The sequence below is a fragment of the Lagopus leucura genome, unplaced genomic scaffold (genome assembly GCF_019238085.1).
Source record: "Lagopus leucura isolate 7727_CA_CO unplaced genomic scaffold, USGS_WTPT01 Super-Scaffold_73, whole genome shotgun sequence".
NCBI lineage: Eukaryota > Metazoa > Chordata > Aves > Galliformes > Phasianidae > Lagopus > Lagopus leucura.
The window spans coordinates 11,894,923-11,910,559 of NW_024962252.1; the positions used below are offsets into that span (position 1 = coordinate 11,894,923).

At 35.9% G+C, this 15,637-nt stretch overlaps 1 protein-coding gene across 1 annotated transcript in view; it reads right to left on the reverse strand.

Moving 5' to 3' along the window:
• Window positions 1–15,637, reverse strand: part of SNTG2 (syntrophin gamma 2) — a 232,030-nt gene that overhangs the window by 105,806 nt on the left and 110,587 nt on the right. The window contains exons 3-4 of the mRNA XM_042890808.1: window positions 11,148–11,204; window positions 10,994–11,051 (exon numbers count right to left, since the gene is read on the reverse strand). Coding sequence (XP_042746742.1) covers window positions 10,994–11,051; window positions 11,148–11,204 — 115 coding nt within the window. The remainder of the gene's footprint in view (window positions 1–10,993; window positions 11,052–11,147; window positions 11,205–15,637) is intronic.

The window sequence follows — 15,637 nt, forward strand, 5'->3', positions numbered from 1 at the left end:
CTGTGCAGATAAACCGAACGGGAGGAAGAGAGTTAAATGATGGATACCAAATGCTCTGTGAAGTGAAAAAAAGCATAGAAAATAGTGAAAATCAGAGCGTTTGTTTCAGAAGTGAATTATACTGTAAAGTAACACAATAATGTATACACCTCCATGGCTGTCATTAGCATGGCCACTGATGGTACTCTGGCAAACTATACTTATAAGTCTGTGATGAAAAATTTTGGCTTGATCGACAAATTAAAATCCATGATGATTTATAACAAAAACATTTTTAACAAATCCAACTGTAGAGGACATGTCACAATGATGCATAAATCACAATATATTTTGCAATTATATTAGAACTAATGTTACCAGAAAAAGTCCTTGTAAAGAGACAAAAAGAGTTTTATTCTCCCTCATTTTAAATCTGAAGACAAAGTTATATCATCTCAAACTCTTCTGATGTTTTCATAAAGTCATACTTCTCTGCATGAAAACAAAACAAAACAAAAAAACATTGTACAAGTGCAATGTTCCACTTTATATGGAACTTTGCTTCCCACTGGTAGCATTCTCATACAAAGGTGTCTATGAAAGGCTACTCAGCAATTATGAATCACTATATATAGTGATTCATAAAAAAAAAAATATTTGAGAATGAGCTTTGAGATACTAACTAACATACAGCCTTGTTCAGAGAAACAGTAAATACAGATCATCTGGAATTCAGTATGCTTCCTAATGATTTATGTAAAACGATATTTTATTTGTAATGAGTTGAATATGGCCAAAAAGGATTTTCAAACGAAAACAATCACAAAGTAGTAATTAGCAGAAGTGCACTGGGGTTTAAAAGAAAATTAAGAGTCTGCTATAACAATTAGCATTAAATCACCTTTACACCTTAATTACCTTTAAAAAAGGTTAAACATTGATTACATTTTGCACATTCGTGAAATTCATAGGGATACTGCAGTAGAAGGAAAACATTTATCACCCTTAAGGGGCTTCTAAAGAAGATACAAAATTTCTTAACACGTTAGACTTGAAAATATATTCCCAAGAAAAACTGATCCATCATTGTAGTCCTCTGACAATGTATTAGCGATGCACAAAAACCATGCTGTTTGAAGCTTACAATAAAGTTGACTACATGAATCTCCCAATTCATAAGCTTAAGAATATGTATTTCACCACAAAAAGAGAATTAAAATGATAGCTAAGAAAGTTTATGAATTGGAAACAAAAAAATGCAGAAATTGGTATCTACATAGAATTTAAGGGAGTTCATAACATTATCCAGGTGTGTTGTTTTTTTTCCTTCTGTCTCATGAATTGGACTATAATGGTACCACTGGTACAATTCAATTTACATTTTCTTGAAAATAAGCAGTTTTGTAACTGCATTTGTAATCAATATTTTAAAACAGAACTGCATTATTACCTTGTTAGGGACATTTTTTAAACATAATATATGCTTTACAGGACTCAGATTTAGTTTATCCATTCAAATAAAAAAATCCAAATTTCTATCCTTATTTCTCTTGTTGACCACGAGGTTTCCTTAGCTCAGTCTCCTTACTCCTTACTGTCCAGTTTATCATGTGACAAAAAGCTGTATGTCAATAATGCAGTGTTTCATAAAACATCCACGTCATTATTCTAATGTGTCAGGTTCTCCATTCAGAGAGTACAATGGGTACATGGGTTCCCATGTACCTCAATTCAGAGGTACATGGGAAATTAGATTTCTCTGTCCAGTCGTTTCAGTGGACAGCCTATACAGTAGGCAACCACTGATCATTTTGTGATCCTAGAAGTACCACGTTTACCTGCTGACCCAGTCAGGAACTCACTTCTAAATCCTTAGTGTACACAAGCCAGAAGAACTGAAGCTCAACACACTGTAAGAGTCAAGTCAGTGTGAGATGTGTGTAGGATGACAGAGATAAGGCAGGTACTGTAGTAGGCAGAGACTGAATACAGCAAGGACAACACGTTTGGATAGTCAATAATAGACCTTACGTGGCTGAAGAAGTAGAATATTCAGCTGTGATAAGAAAACTGCCATTTCCCTGGCAATTTTGAGCTCAGTACTCCTGATTATGAATGTCTTAATGGTAAAATGAATTTCCATCTGACTCATAAAAGGTTACTAAATAAAAATACTACTCAGAATAGATTAGGGAGCACTGAGAAGCTGAAGCCTTCTTGCAGACAATATTTTAGCTGGCACTTTGCCTAGCTGTATAGCATACAACATTCTATCTGCAAAATTAACAGAAAATAAAACTGGTTTGGTCTTGAAAATGAAGAACAAAAAGAACTACAAGATACACAGACACCACAGATGTAACCAGGAAAGATCTGAGGATCTGAGCAAGAACTACACTGACGTGTAGATTTCCTGACCATGTGGCATACATGTGCATGTAACTGATAATAAGAATTTTCTAGGACAGTGCATATGCTAGCAACGTTAAATTCCTTCTGATTTTGTTCAATTTAAGAAGTACAAAAAATACAGAATAACTGCATATATTCCTGGAAATGATCAATTCACAAAGTACGCTGTATGCAAACTCCTTTGTCTTTTGGATATTCATGCATACTGCTATTATTACCAAAAGCACTGGGAAGGACCTAAGGGTCCTTCTGGTGGACAAGTTGGGCAGTAATCAACAATGCGCCCTTGCCAACAGTACCCTGCAGTAGCCTGGTCTACATAAAGACAAGCACTGCCCACAGGTCAACAAAGATGATCCATTACCTTCACTCAGCAGAGACACATCTGGAATGTTGTGTCTGGTTCTGGGCTCTCCAGTACAACAAAGATGTGATCTTACTGAAGCAAGTGAAGAGCCATATAGATGAAGGAGCTGCAGTATCTTTCCTGTGAGGAGAGGCTGAGAGAGGTGAGACTATTCAGCCTGAGGAAGGGTCAGGAGGATTTCATAAATGTGTACAAAGACCTGACAGGAGGGAATAAAGAAGAGAGAGCTGGACTCAACTCACAGTGCCCACCCACAGGACAAGAAGCATGAAATCCCGTGTTAACAAAAAAAAAAGATTTTTACTGTGAGGGTTGCCAAAAACTGAAATGTAGTTGTCAAGTCTCCCTCCTTAGAAATAATTAAAACTCAACTAGACATAGCTAGTTGTACTGCTTTAGCAAATGGTACTTGAGTAGAGAAGTTGACTAGATGATTCAAAGAGGTCTCTTCCAAGCTCAACTCTGTAATTTGCAAAGGTGCACAAAAGAGTTTATTGAACACATTTATATGTTTTAACGTGTTTTTATGTTTTAATGTTTATTCAGAATTCAACTATTAACCTGTTAAAAAGTATTTGCTGTAAATAAAGATATTTGGAATGAAAATAGGATTTAGTTTAATAATTTCATTCTCGGATGTTGATTTTTCTCAGAATTATCCTTCGTATGCCACTCATCTAAGTTTCTGGAGTATTTTTGTGGAAAGAAACCTAGGTATTGATTTCTAATTCCTGTTGCTAGAGGAGCTGTAGTGATATGGGAACGGTATTACTAGAAAATAATAGGCAGCAAGAGGAGCAAACAATCCTAGATTGAGAGTAGGTAGATTTTCTTACAGGGGAAATTGAGTAGAATCATTCCTCAAAATTATACATCACAGCAGAATCCAATCCAAAAGGATAACTGAGTCCACTGCAAAAAAACCCCCAAACTTAAATGATGGACATTTCTAACCATATGTATTTCAATTTCTTAGTGTCATACTCAGTATTGTGCTGAAATATGAATTCCTCTGCTCCATTATTATCGTCTATTCTCTTCGCTGTTTTGATATTTCTATCTGCATCTGTTTATTTCTGTGATTTTCCCCACCTCACTTTCTATTATTTTCAGTGTGTCCCTGTTGCCTTAGCCTGGCAATCAGCTAAACACTATACAGCCTTTTGCTCATTCACCCCCTTCCCAGTGGGACGAGGAGAGAATCAGAATTAAAAATAAATAAATAAATAAATAAATAAATAAAAATTAGAACTCCTAGATTGAGATAAAAACAATATCCTAAGACAGAAAAAGAAATTAGAAATAACAGCAGTAATATATATATATATATATATATATATATATATTTTTTTTTTTTCCACAAAACAATTACTCTCCACCCACTAACCGCAGCCAGTCTCAGAACAGCAGCTTCCCTCCCAGCCAGCCCCATGCAGTTTTATAGTTTTTCTCATGTGATGTCATATGCTATGTAACAACCATTTCGCCAGTTTAGGTCAGCTGCTGTGGTTCGGTCACCTTGCAACTCCAACTCCTTGTGCACCCCCCAGTCCCCTCGCTGGCAGGACAGTACAAGAAGCTCTATGCAGCACCGCTCAGCAACAACAAAAAACATTAGTGTCTTATCAACGATTTCCTCCTAAAGCCAAAGCATGGCATCACATCAGACACTGTGAAGAAAATCAGCCTCAAGTGCTGTAACTCTCACTCACTCTGGTCTTACTTTTTTTTTTCCCTAATGTTTATTAATCTTATGGGAAGGCATGGAAAAAAGATGTGGTAACAAGAAAAGCAGAGGGTCTTTTTGTTTTTTGTTTTTTAAATTGTGGCCTTTCAATACAGAAAGGGGACTTACATGATGGACAGAGACTTTTTATCCAGTTTTGTAGTGACAGGATAAAAGGCAACAAGTTTTAAACTGAAAGAGAATCAGAATTATAGAATAGCTTGTGTTGGAAGGGACCTTTAAGATCATGTAGTTCCAACCCCCTTGTTACAGGCAGGGACACCTATCTCTAGACCAAGTTGCTCAAAGCTCTCATCCAGCCTGGCAGAAGGTTATGTACACAAGAATCTAATTAGGTTTAACAAGGTCAAGTGCAAGGTGTTGCGCTTGGGTCGAGGCAAACCCAGATACGTATACAGACTATGAGAAGAATTCCTTGAGAACAACCCTTCAGAGAAAGACATGAGGGTCTCGGTGGATGAAAAGCTGGACATGAGGCAGCAGTGTGCACTTGCAGTCAAGAAGACCAACAGTATCCTGGGCTGCATCAAAAGAGGAGTGGCCAGCAGGGAGCAGGAAGGCATTGTTGCCTTATGCTCTGTCCTTGTGAGGACTCATCTGGAATACTGCATTCAAGTCTGGGGCTCCTACTATAGGAAGGATGTAGAGCTGTTGGAATGAGTCTAGAGGAAGGCCATGAAGATTATCAGAGGGCTGGAGCACCTCTCCTATGAAGAAAGGGATTGTCCAGATTGGAGAAGGCTCCAGAGAGACCTCGCTGTGGCTTTCCAGTACTTGAAGGAAGCTTATACTGAGACTGAGTTTTTACACGGTCTGATCGTGACAGGACAACAAGGAATGCCTTTAAACTAGAAGAGGGGAGATTTAGATTAGATGTCAGAAAGAATTTTTTTACTCAGAAAGTGGTGATGCACTGGAACAGGTTACCCAATGAGAGGCTGTAGATGCCCCATCTCTGGAGGCATTCAAAGTCAATTTGGATGGGATCCTGGGCAGCCTGATGAAGTGGTTGGCAAACCTACCCATGGCAGGGGGTTTGGAACTGGAGGATCTTTAAGGTCTCCTCCAAACTAAGCCATTCTATGATTCTAGGATGATACAGTAAGGTTAGTTCTAATAGATCTATGATTAGTGTCACTTATAGAAGTCTTACTGAGCTGAGTAACATAGACAAGTTATGAATATGTAGCATCATCTAAGGATATAAATTAATAACAAATCTGACATCTTTAGTCTTTTTAACAAAATTATGTAACAGTTTCCACTGAATGCCGTTAGAGAGTGCAAGAAAGTTTTAAATGTTTTAGTGGTGAAGACAAATTCGCAGACTAAGTGGGAATGCCTGAAATAACTGATGTGTTAAAAGAGACACAAAGAAGAGATGCAATTCTTAAACTAAACTAGAAAGTCTTTAGTTCAGAAATTGTTAAGGGAAAGATAAGAATAGTGAAAAGCTGAAAAGTAGAACTTTTCTGAAGTTGCTAAAGGATGTTATTAAATTTCATATATTATTTCATTTGACAGTATCTCCAAACAGTCTGTTACATTTGCTCTTTCCATCAAATATTCTACATTATTCTTGACTATGCTTCAGCCCAAATAATCTGAATGAGTTTTACTCTGACTTTAATTAATAGTTTTTGGTGCAGTAGGAATCTTTGTTACAGATTAGAAGATGGCTTCTGGCTAGCTGCTTGCTTCTCCAGTTTCTATACTAAAACACCGCGATAAAAGAAAACTCCAAATCAAGGGTCTAAAATACCATCCATCTTAAAAGAACAATTTATCTGAGTGAACATTCATGACATAGTTCTCTAATTTCACCATGAGGAAAAACCTATCATATACATTTATTTTCAATATGGACTGTAGTGGTAATAAAATCAAAAAGTAATGCTAAATTTATTTCATTATACTTCTGCAATTCATCAGAAGAAGGGAAACAGAAGAGAGAATACAAACTGTAAGTGTAAATGAAATTCTAAGGTCTTTTTTTTTTTTTTTTTTTTTTTTTTTCCACTCAGCTGCTAAATGGAGCAGATGATAATTGAAGAAATAACACTTTTTTTCATACCTTTTCCTAGTTCCTAGTTTCAAGTTTAGAATACATAAATAATAACTATAATATTAGAGTTTCACTGAAATTACAAAGTTTTCAGATGTTATCAACCTTTTCGGTTGAGAAACTGTGAAATGCGCCTTCCAAAGAGAATACTCATCACAAAAAAACTGAAGAACTGAACTAAAATTCCAAGCTACAGTTTAGCCAAGCCAAAGGAATGAAAACAAGATTCAAATTAACCTAAAATGAGAATGCTTTGGCTTTCTCTATAAAAATTTCTTGGATTAATCGATTTCTAAATCTATTAAAAGAAAAACAGCACATATTTTACAACAAAATAAATTTAAAAAAATATTTCATTCTATTTTTCTTGTCTGGTAAAGGGAATGAATTTCTGGTAACTGAAAAGAAAATGTTACTGTTCTAAAAACATTTCCCAAATCAGATTTTAATAACATACCTGCTCAGTTAAATAAACACATAAAAATTAACCACTGCATCCTTTTAACCAAAGCACTCCTTAGACTTTGGTCTAAGGACTTAGGTCACTCATGCCTCAAATCAACAAACACCAATAGTATAAGCTGTTCAGCTCAGTAACTTAAATATCTATATGCATCCCACTAAATATATGATGATGCCTGTTTATATAATTGCACCTCAAGTATGTTCTTCCTTATGGCCTTGTATTTAGCATTCACTTTCATGAGCATAAGGCATAGCACGTTTTTGATACATTCTGGCTTCCTTACAAAGCCCTTCACCTGGGCTTAAATCTTTCTTAATCTTGACCTTATTAAATTGGAGCCATAAGGCTACTGAATCCAGGCTAAGTAGATCTGCAGCAATAATCTATGAATGTCACTACTATATGCTGTGCAGCTTGTTTGTAATCTCAAGCCATGCCCAATGGATGATTTATGGTTACTCTAGCTCTAACAGCTTTGTGGACAACTGGAGTAAGCACAGAAAAAATACTCACGTGAGCAACATCACATATGCTTGCATATCAAACCATCTTTGCTTGGCATGTATGTGTAAGCGAAACTGCTATAAGCCCTCATCAAACTGACACTGTGTCCTCCAAGCAGATGGTCCTGAGTGCAGGCAGCCAGGATGTAATAGCTGGATACAGACTGTGTTTGGAGAGTGCAGGGTTTCAAGCCAAGAATGTTTCAGTGGCTGAATGTCCTGAGTTTGTTCTAATCCTGTCAGGGTATATGTAAACTCCCCTCAGAAATGAACTAAACACATTACACATTGTCACCTTTTATCACAGAAGGTGGGAAAATGCTTTCAAAGTAGTTTGAGAACCAATTTGGCTCTCAAGAGAAGATCCTTTGTGAAACTGGCAAAATGCAAACTATCCTTATTCTGCCAGGCTTTATTCAATTTTATTTATCTATTTTAATCACGCCTCAATGAGCTGCACCCACTGTTCTGTTTCTTCATTGATGCTTGTCTCACTTCACATGCTTTATGAGATGCAGGCAGAGCTCACAAGCAGCAGACAGATAATTACAGCAGCACTCACAAAGATGGAAATTTGTATCAAGGTAACCAAAAGTGACTGCTAACTTGATAACTCTGTAACATAAAACAGAACTTAAACTGCTTGACCATAATAATATATTGCTTTAACAGTTAAAATATCCTGCACTGTATGCAACTAAAGTCACTTGCACTTATGAATAAATTATATTTCAGTCTGTTAATATTTACAGCCTCTACCCTTTGGCAAGTTCATAAAGATTTACTTAGTAATTATGGATTGGAATAACAAATACCAGACAGAAATTTTAAACATAGGAAAGCTTGTAAAATTTACTCCTATACGTTATATAAGAATTCTTTAAAGTATATTTCACGTATCCGACAAATTTTTCTTACAGGGTCACTATATATCAAGTAAGCCTGATCAATCTGTTTCCTTTCCAAGTTCAGGATATTCACTTATGCTTCTCTGAGAATAGTACTCTGTACTTTTTTGACTGTAAAATTAATGCACACTTTACCATAAATAAACTGTTAATACTGATTATAACACACTTATTGAAATAACGTATATCTAGAAGCTATTAACAAAACACCAACATTATTATCTAATGATTGACTCTATCTTAGATTCAACAAGGAAAATCAATTCTGTTAAATTTCATCTGAGAAAACAATTAGAGAAAGAATGTTTCAGTTTTGGAAAATCTTACTAAGAAGCTTCAACATCAATATTATCTTCTCAAAAAAAAAAAAAAAAAAGCTGGGGGATTGTTAGTAATGTAGCTAATATTCTGAGTCAGCAGGACAACTGGACACATGAGCAAGAGGGAAAAAAATCCTACCTTTAAGTGATCTTTTAATGGGATTAAAATGACTCAGAGGCTAATTATATCATTTTAATTTAGAATTAATAAACATGTATGCATTTACTTCTGTCCCTCTAAAATTAACTTTAACAAAAGCTTTGTCAGCATGAAAAAGACATAACTTTTGTTAGAATGGAAGACAGAATCCACAGAGGAATGTAAAGTGCCTAAATTCAGGGATGAGTCAGCAGCATCAGCACAACTCACTTTTCCTCAGTCCTGTGGAGAAACATAGAGAAAATTCAGGACAGTCTTTATTGTGATTATCAATACACTGGGACATTAGTCTCCAGTAGTGAAGGACTACTTAACCTTATCCTTCAGAAATATAAAGCTAAGCTCTTGAATTGAGTTTCTGCGCAAGTTTTGATCTTACAGAACTTGTCATAATGAAAGTCATAATGAAAGAAAGTCAAATCAAATAGGTGATCCATGACATTCATTTGGACATGGGAGCCTACTCTGGCAATGGGGTTGGACTAGATGATCTCTAGAGGTCCCTTCCAACCTTTACAATTCTGTGATTCTGTTATAAACACTGCGATCACAGCTGAGTCTCTAAGCAAGTTAAAACTGTAAGTGAAGTATTTAATACCACCAATGTTACAGACTTTGGGAAATTTAAGGAGGACATAAATATTTCTAAATACTTCAGATAGTATAAAAGTTGTACAAGTATAAAACAAGAAACAACTTCTTTACCCTATTAAACTTCCCACTTTTGGAAGTATAAAATAGCACTGTATCCAAAATATAGTTGGAAACATGACTTTGCAGTGCTGCCATACAACGGTTATTAAATTTCACAAAAGGTAGCAAGTTGTCAGATATTTTAGGAAATCAAAAATTTTTTCAGTAGGAAGAATTTTACTCACAGAAGTTTAGCTAAATTAGTAAAATCCCTCATAGTACAATTCTATTTTCAAATCTTAAAGTCACCTATGAAGCTACCTTATCAGTTTTACCACTATTAGTACCTCATACAGTGAAAATCCATTATTAATTTATTCCCATTATAAACATACACATTTTCAGTCCAAAATGCAGTTTGAGATAAAATTGTTTCTCTCACACTTAACATTTCCTCTCTTTATATCCAACATGGATATTTTTCCCTATGTCTCTTCATATAAATACTTATATTTCAATATGCATATATGTAAATATGGGGAGAAATAATGCACATATGCATAGCATACTTCTTTCTATTAAATAATATTATCAGATTGTTTCCTGCAAAATTAAAGCATTAGAATCATATAATTGTGTAATGACCATGATCACAGAACATCTGTGGGACCCACAGGATCACTGAGTCCAACTCCTGGTTCCAGGACCAACAAAAATCCAAGCCCTATGTTGTCAAAACACTCCTTGAAATCCAGCAAGCTCAGTGCTATGACCACAGCCCTGGGGAGCCTGTTCCAACCACCCAGTGATGTAGAACCTTTTGCTAACACTTGGCCCAACCCAACTCCTGGGACATAGCTGCATGCCATTCCTTCAGGCCCTGTCCCTTTCCCCAGAGAGCAGAGCTCAGTGCTGCCCTCTGCTCCCTGAGAGGAGCTGCAGCTGCCATGAGGGCTCCCCTCAGCTCATAATTATCATTACAAATCACCTTCTGTTTGCAACTAGGGAAAGTCATTCATACTATATAACAATGAATTACTGTGTAGGGAAAAAATATGTTCAGTTTATTTATTTTATCCTCTGGGTTATTAAGCTTAAGTGTATTGATACATTTCCTAAGCCATAATTTTGTTTTCACAAATAATGTTAAATGCTTTGTCTACTACACAACTGTCTCACTGCAGTAAAATGTATGTTTTGGGGAGCTGTTACCAGGACAATTTCAAGCTTAGTTCCTGAAGACATGGACAGATTACAGATTTTAAATTCAATACAAAAGATAAGTTGGACGTTTAAAGAAAGGCTTAAAGACACTGATGATGGAATGAGTCATAAATATGTTTTAATTTTGAGTCCATAGAACATTTGATATTAAAAAGAAATCATGTATACAACGGTACTATACATGTAAATAACAGAAATATATATTTTACCTGCTTGGTCTTTAAACATTTTTGATATGACGACAGGCACTTTGTGCTCAGCACCACCCTGTAAAAGATGCATATTAGTCGTGAGACCACAATCAAGGCTGAAGCAAACTAGTCAAACTAAAAAATAAGAGAAGAAAGAAGACTCTTTTCATACCTTTATGCTTAAGCCCAAGCCACCAACTGGTTGTCTATGAAGGGTAACAGTTCTGTGCTTTAAAAAATTGCAGAAAAAAATAAATTTAGGTGAAAACACAATATCTGAATAGGCACAGAAGATGCTTTAAAGTGCTTTCCACTTAAATAAATAAATAAATAAATAAATAAATAAATAAATTTCAGTAGTACCCTGGAAATGATATGATCAAGTTCTGTTCTGAAGTACCATTCAACACTGATTTATAGGCATTTATTTAATTCCTTAATACAGAGAGCATAGCTGTTCGATGAATTCTACATGCAGACTTTTAATATATTTTTCTACCACTGATGTGATATTCTTCCTAAAAAGAAATTTTCACTTACTTTTGCTTTATTTCAACAAATGTTTTCATAAGAAAACTATGAAGAGATTTGAGATGCATGTTTTCATAGCTAATTTATCTTCTTTAGCTACTCAGGCTTGCACATGATATTTATTCTCATATTTCCATCACAAATACTGATGTCTTCTAATTATTATCTTCAGTCATATGCTATTTTTGCAGCATATGCTAAAAGACTTTTTGTGATTGTCTGCATTATTTTCTTGCATTTCATGTTTAAGTGCATAAAGATAAACGTTTATTGATATCTTTCTGTAGCAGTCTATCATACGTTTAATAGTACACTGAATTTGATGTTTCGTTAATGTGCAAATCATGGTGACTGACAACACAATATCAGTTCATTCACTGATAATAATTACAGAGCTAAAAGAACTTTTTTGCAACACACTGAACAACAGTGCATATAATGACACCTTTCAAGAACTGGAATGGCAGTTCCTAAATGTGTACAATTGCATGGCCAGCAGGAGCAGGGAGGTGATCATCCCCCTGTACTCAGCACTGGTGAGGCCATACCTCAAGTACTGTGTTGTTTTGGGCCCTTCACTACAAGAAAGACATCAAGACTCTGGAATGTGTCCAGAGAAGGGCAATGAAACTGGTGAGGAGCCTGGAGCACAAGTCTTATGAGGAGTAGCTGAAATTGTTTAGTCTAGAGAAGAGGAGGCTCAGGGGAGACCTCATGGCACTCTACAACTTTCTGAAGGGAGGCTATGATGAGGAGGGGTTTGGCCTCTTCTCCCAGCCAACAAACAGGACCGGAGGAAATGGTTGCAAGTTGTACCAGAGGAGATTTAGGTTAGACATAAGGAAGAACTATTTCTCTCAGAGTGGTCAGGCGCTGGAATGGCTGCCCAGGGAGGTGGTGGAGTCGCCATCCCTGGCAGTGCTCAAGAGGCACCTGGATGAGGAGCTGCGAGATATGGTTTAGTAGCCTGTGGTAGCAAGGGTAATGGGAATGATCTTGCAAATCATTTCCAACCTTGTAATTCTATGATTCTATGATTTTGTTTTGCTATTCTTTATACCAGAGTTAATATATGATATCACTTTTATGTGTACGTATCTTGTTTAGGTATTTTATGTTTTCACAAAGTCAGACAAAAATTAATTAGCTGAAGTCCACAAGTAATTTTTTGTTTGTTTGTTTTTCCTAACACCCACCTTGCCAGAATTAGGTTTATTTTAACTCAGAGAGAAAGGGAACATGATGCATAATTTCAGTTTCATTTTAGGAAGGTAAAACTAATGTAAACATATTTCCTCACAGTGAGAAAGACCATATCAAAGAAGAGATGTCAAGCAGTTGTAATGGAAATAAGCCTTATAGGGATAAAAACAAAGCAGTAAGGAAGCCAGAGCCATGTAATTCTACAGTAGGGTCCTCCAAAATTCTCCTAGTAGTCCCTGCAGAACTGGGGAGATAAGGTATCAATGACTACCTAAAGAAATGGGTCCAGGAGTATAGATTCAAGTTCATCAGAAACTTGAGAATTTTTGAAGAAAGGGGAGACCGTACATGAGGCACCAAATTCATCTGAACTGTAAAAGAACCAAAACCGCTTGTGCTTAAAATACCGAAATGCTGTAACTAAAGTTCGAAACTGTAGCATTAGAAAAGTTTAGTTAGAAAAGAGAGAAGTTAGTGCATCCCTTATGGATATAAACAGAAGAATTCTATATCCAGAAATTAAGGATAGTTACAGTGATATTACAGGAAATGTAAAACAGAATGCTAGGAAGTAAATCAAAATTATACCAAATCTGAACTAAAGGGAGGTATAAACACTCTGGAGATGTAGGGGGGGAAAAAAAAACCAAAAACACTACTATAACAGGATGTAAAGTATATAAGAAGATAAAATAGGCTAGATAAGCAGGACAGTGAATTCTATGTGCTAAAGAGAACTTAGGGCTCAAAACTAGTAAGCCAACTACCTCAAGAAGTAAAACTTTTTGCATGGATTTAAGAGTTTGCATAGTAACTAGGATAACAATGACTGGCAACATGAAGACAGGCAATAGGAATATGAAATATAACACTGATAACAGACTTTGCTTAGTTTCAGATCAAATACTCACATAGCACATAGCACAATAACAAAAAGCGGGTCTCTATCAGTTACTGCTTCATGGAGCCTCACAAGACTAGACTAAATACTTGCCCTACTGTTTATTAGCATGCAGGATACAGTGAAAACTTTCACAGTTGAAAAACTACTCTGTAATGGCAACTGCTATGCACTTACTATTCAACATCTGTGCTGTGGTGATCTCTAAAAGAAAAGTGTACAAAACTTAGGAAGCTTGCTGAAAGGTAGAATTAAGGGGCACAGCTTAGAAGATTAAAATTTCATAGGCAGCATGAGGAGTTCTTAAGGCTACTACACTAGAAGCACAGAGCTACTGAATGGTACTTATTAGAATGGCTTAACTAAGCAAAAAGGGGAACAACATGGCTAAGCAGGAGGCTGAAAGGTTATTAGATGAAAAGAGTGGTGGACATCATCTTCAAACAAAGTCAGGAACATAAACAAATAAAGGGAAAAACAGAATCATGCAGTACCAGAAGGGAGAAATTCAACAGCTACCAAAAATAATCACAATTAATAATAAATCTTCAAATCTACTAGGAGCAGGAAGTCTGCCTAAGAAATCACAGGGCTGGTTTATGATCAAGATATAAAAGGCATACTCAGAGGAAGGAAAGATAAAATAACACTTTCCATTAGGGCTTTGTGTAAAAGAGACAAGAAAAATTCCTCCAGCATTCATTGTAGCATAAAGGATGTACAGATCTGAATTTGAAATCATTTCAGAAGCAAAGTGTGACTAAATAACAGTACCAAATCAACAGGTTCAATAGCATTCACCCTAGTCCTAAAGGAAATCATGGATTAAACAAAGGATAGAATCATAGAAGATCCTGAGTTGGAGAACAGCTGGAAAATTCCTTCCCTAATCCTGCTGGCCACATCATTTTTGTTGATGCCAGGATGATGCTGGCTTTCTTGACCACCTGGGCATGCTGCTGGCTCATGTTTAGTCAATTAATGGCCAGCACCCTTGGGTACTTTTCTGCCATGCAACTCGCTAGACTCTCTTCCCCAAGTCTGTAGTGTTGCATGCGGTTGTTATGATCCAAGCACATGACCCAGTGTTTAGCCTTACTGAATGCAATAACAGTTAAGTTGGTTCATTGACTCAGCGTATCGAGATCCCTCTGCTGAGCCTTCCTACTCTCAAAGCAGACCAACGCTCCCACCCAACTTGGTGTTATCTGCAAACTTATTGAGGGAACGCTCTATCCTCTCATCCAGATCACTAATAGAAATATTAAACAAAACTTTATAAAAAATTCATTTCCTCCCAAAGCTTGCAATTCAGAAATCTTTTTAAAGAGAAACACAGAGATAAGCACTCATTGCAAAAGTCTAATTAGAACTACTATTTTTCTAAATATAGAAGAAAAATAGAATTCGTAATTTGAAATAGTATTTGAAACAGTTTTATATAGTGCTATAATAATATACATTCCAAGGATACAGATTATCAACAGATATTTTCATAAAAACGTTGCATTGTACAGTACATGAAATTTAAACAAACATAAATCTTGGATGTTTTGGCCATTTTGGCCAATGAAAACTTTCCTTATGAAAAAAAAAAAAAGCAGAAAATAAAACTAAACTGGAACTAAAAATAATAGTTCCCATACATAAGATGATTTCCTTTCTTTCAAGGCAGATTCTTCACTCCTTGCATTCTTCAGAAATTTGTTCCTGTGGTGTTTCAAATAATTTCTTTACATTTATCACTAAGCAATCTTATTCAATCACAGATTCAGTGATAATATCTCCTGATCTGTGAAAACAACTTCTCAACTACTTAACATGCCCAAGGAAACCTATTTGATTGCTGTTACTGACATACCTTCCTGAATGTCATGGTTCAAATTGAATTAATTCAATCACCTGTTCCAACTCTTACTTTGCCAAGTGTCACAATTATCTCTTCTTTATTACATAGAACTTAAAAGCCAGTATGAAAAACAATCCATATTGCCTAACACACCCAAGTAAAACTTTTGCCTCTTTCC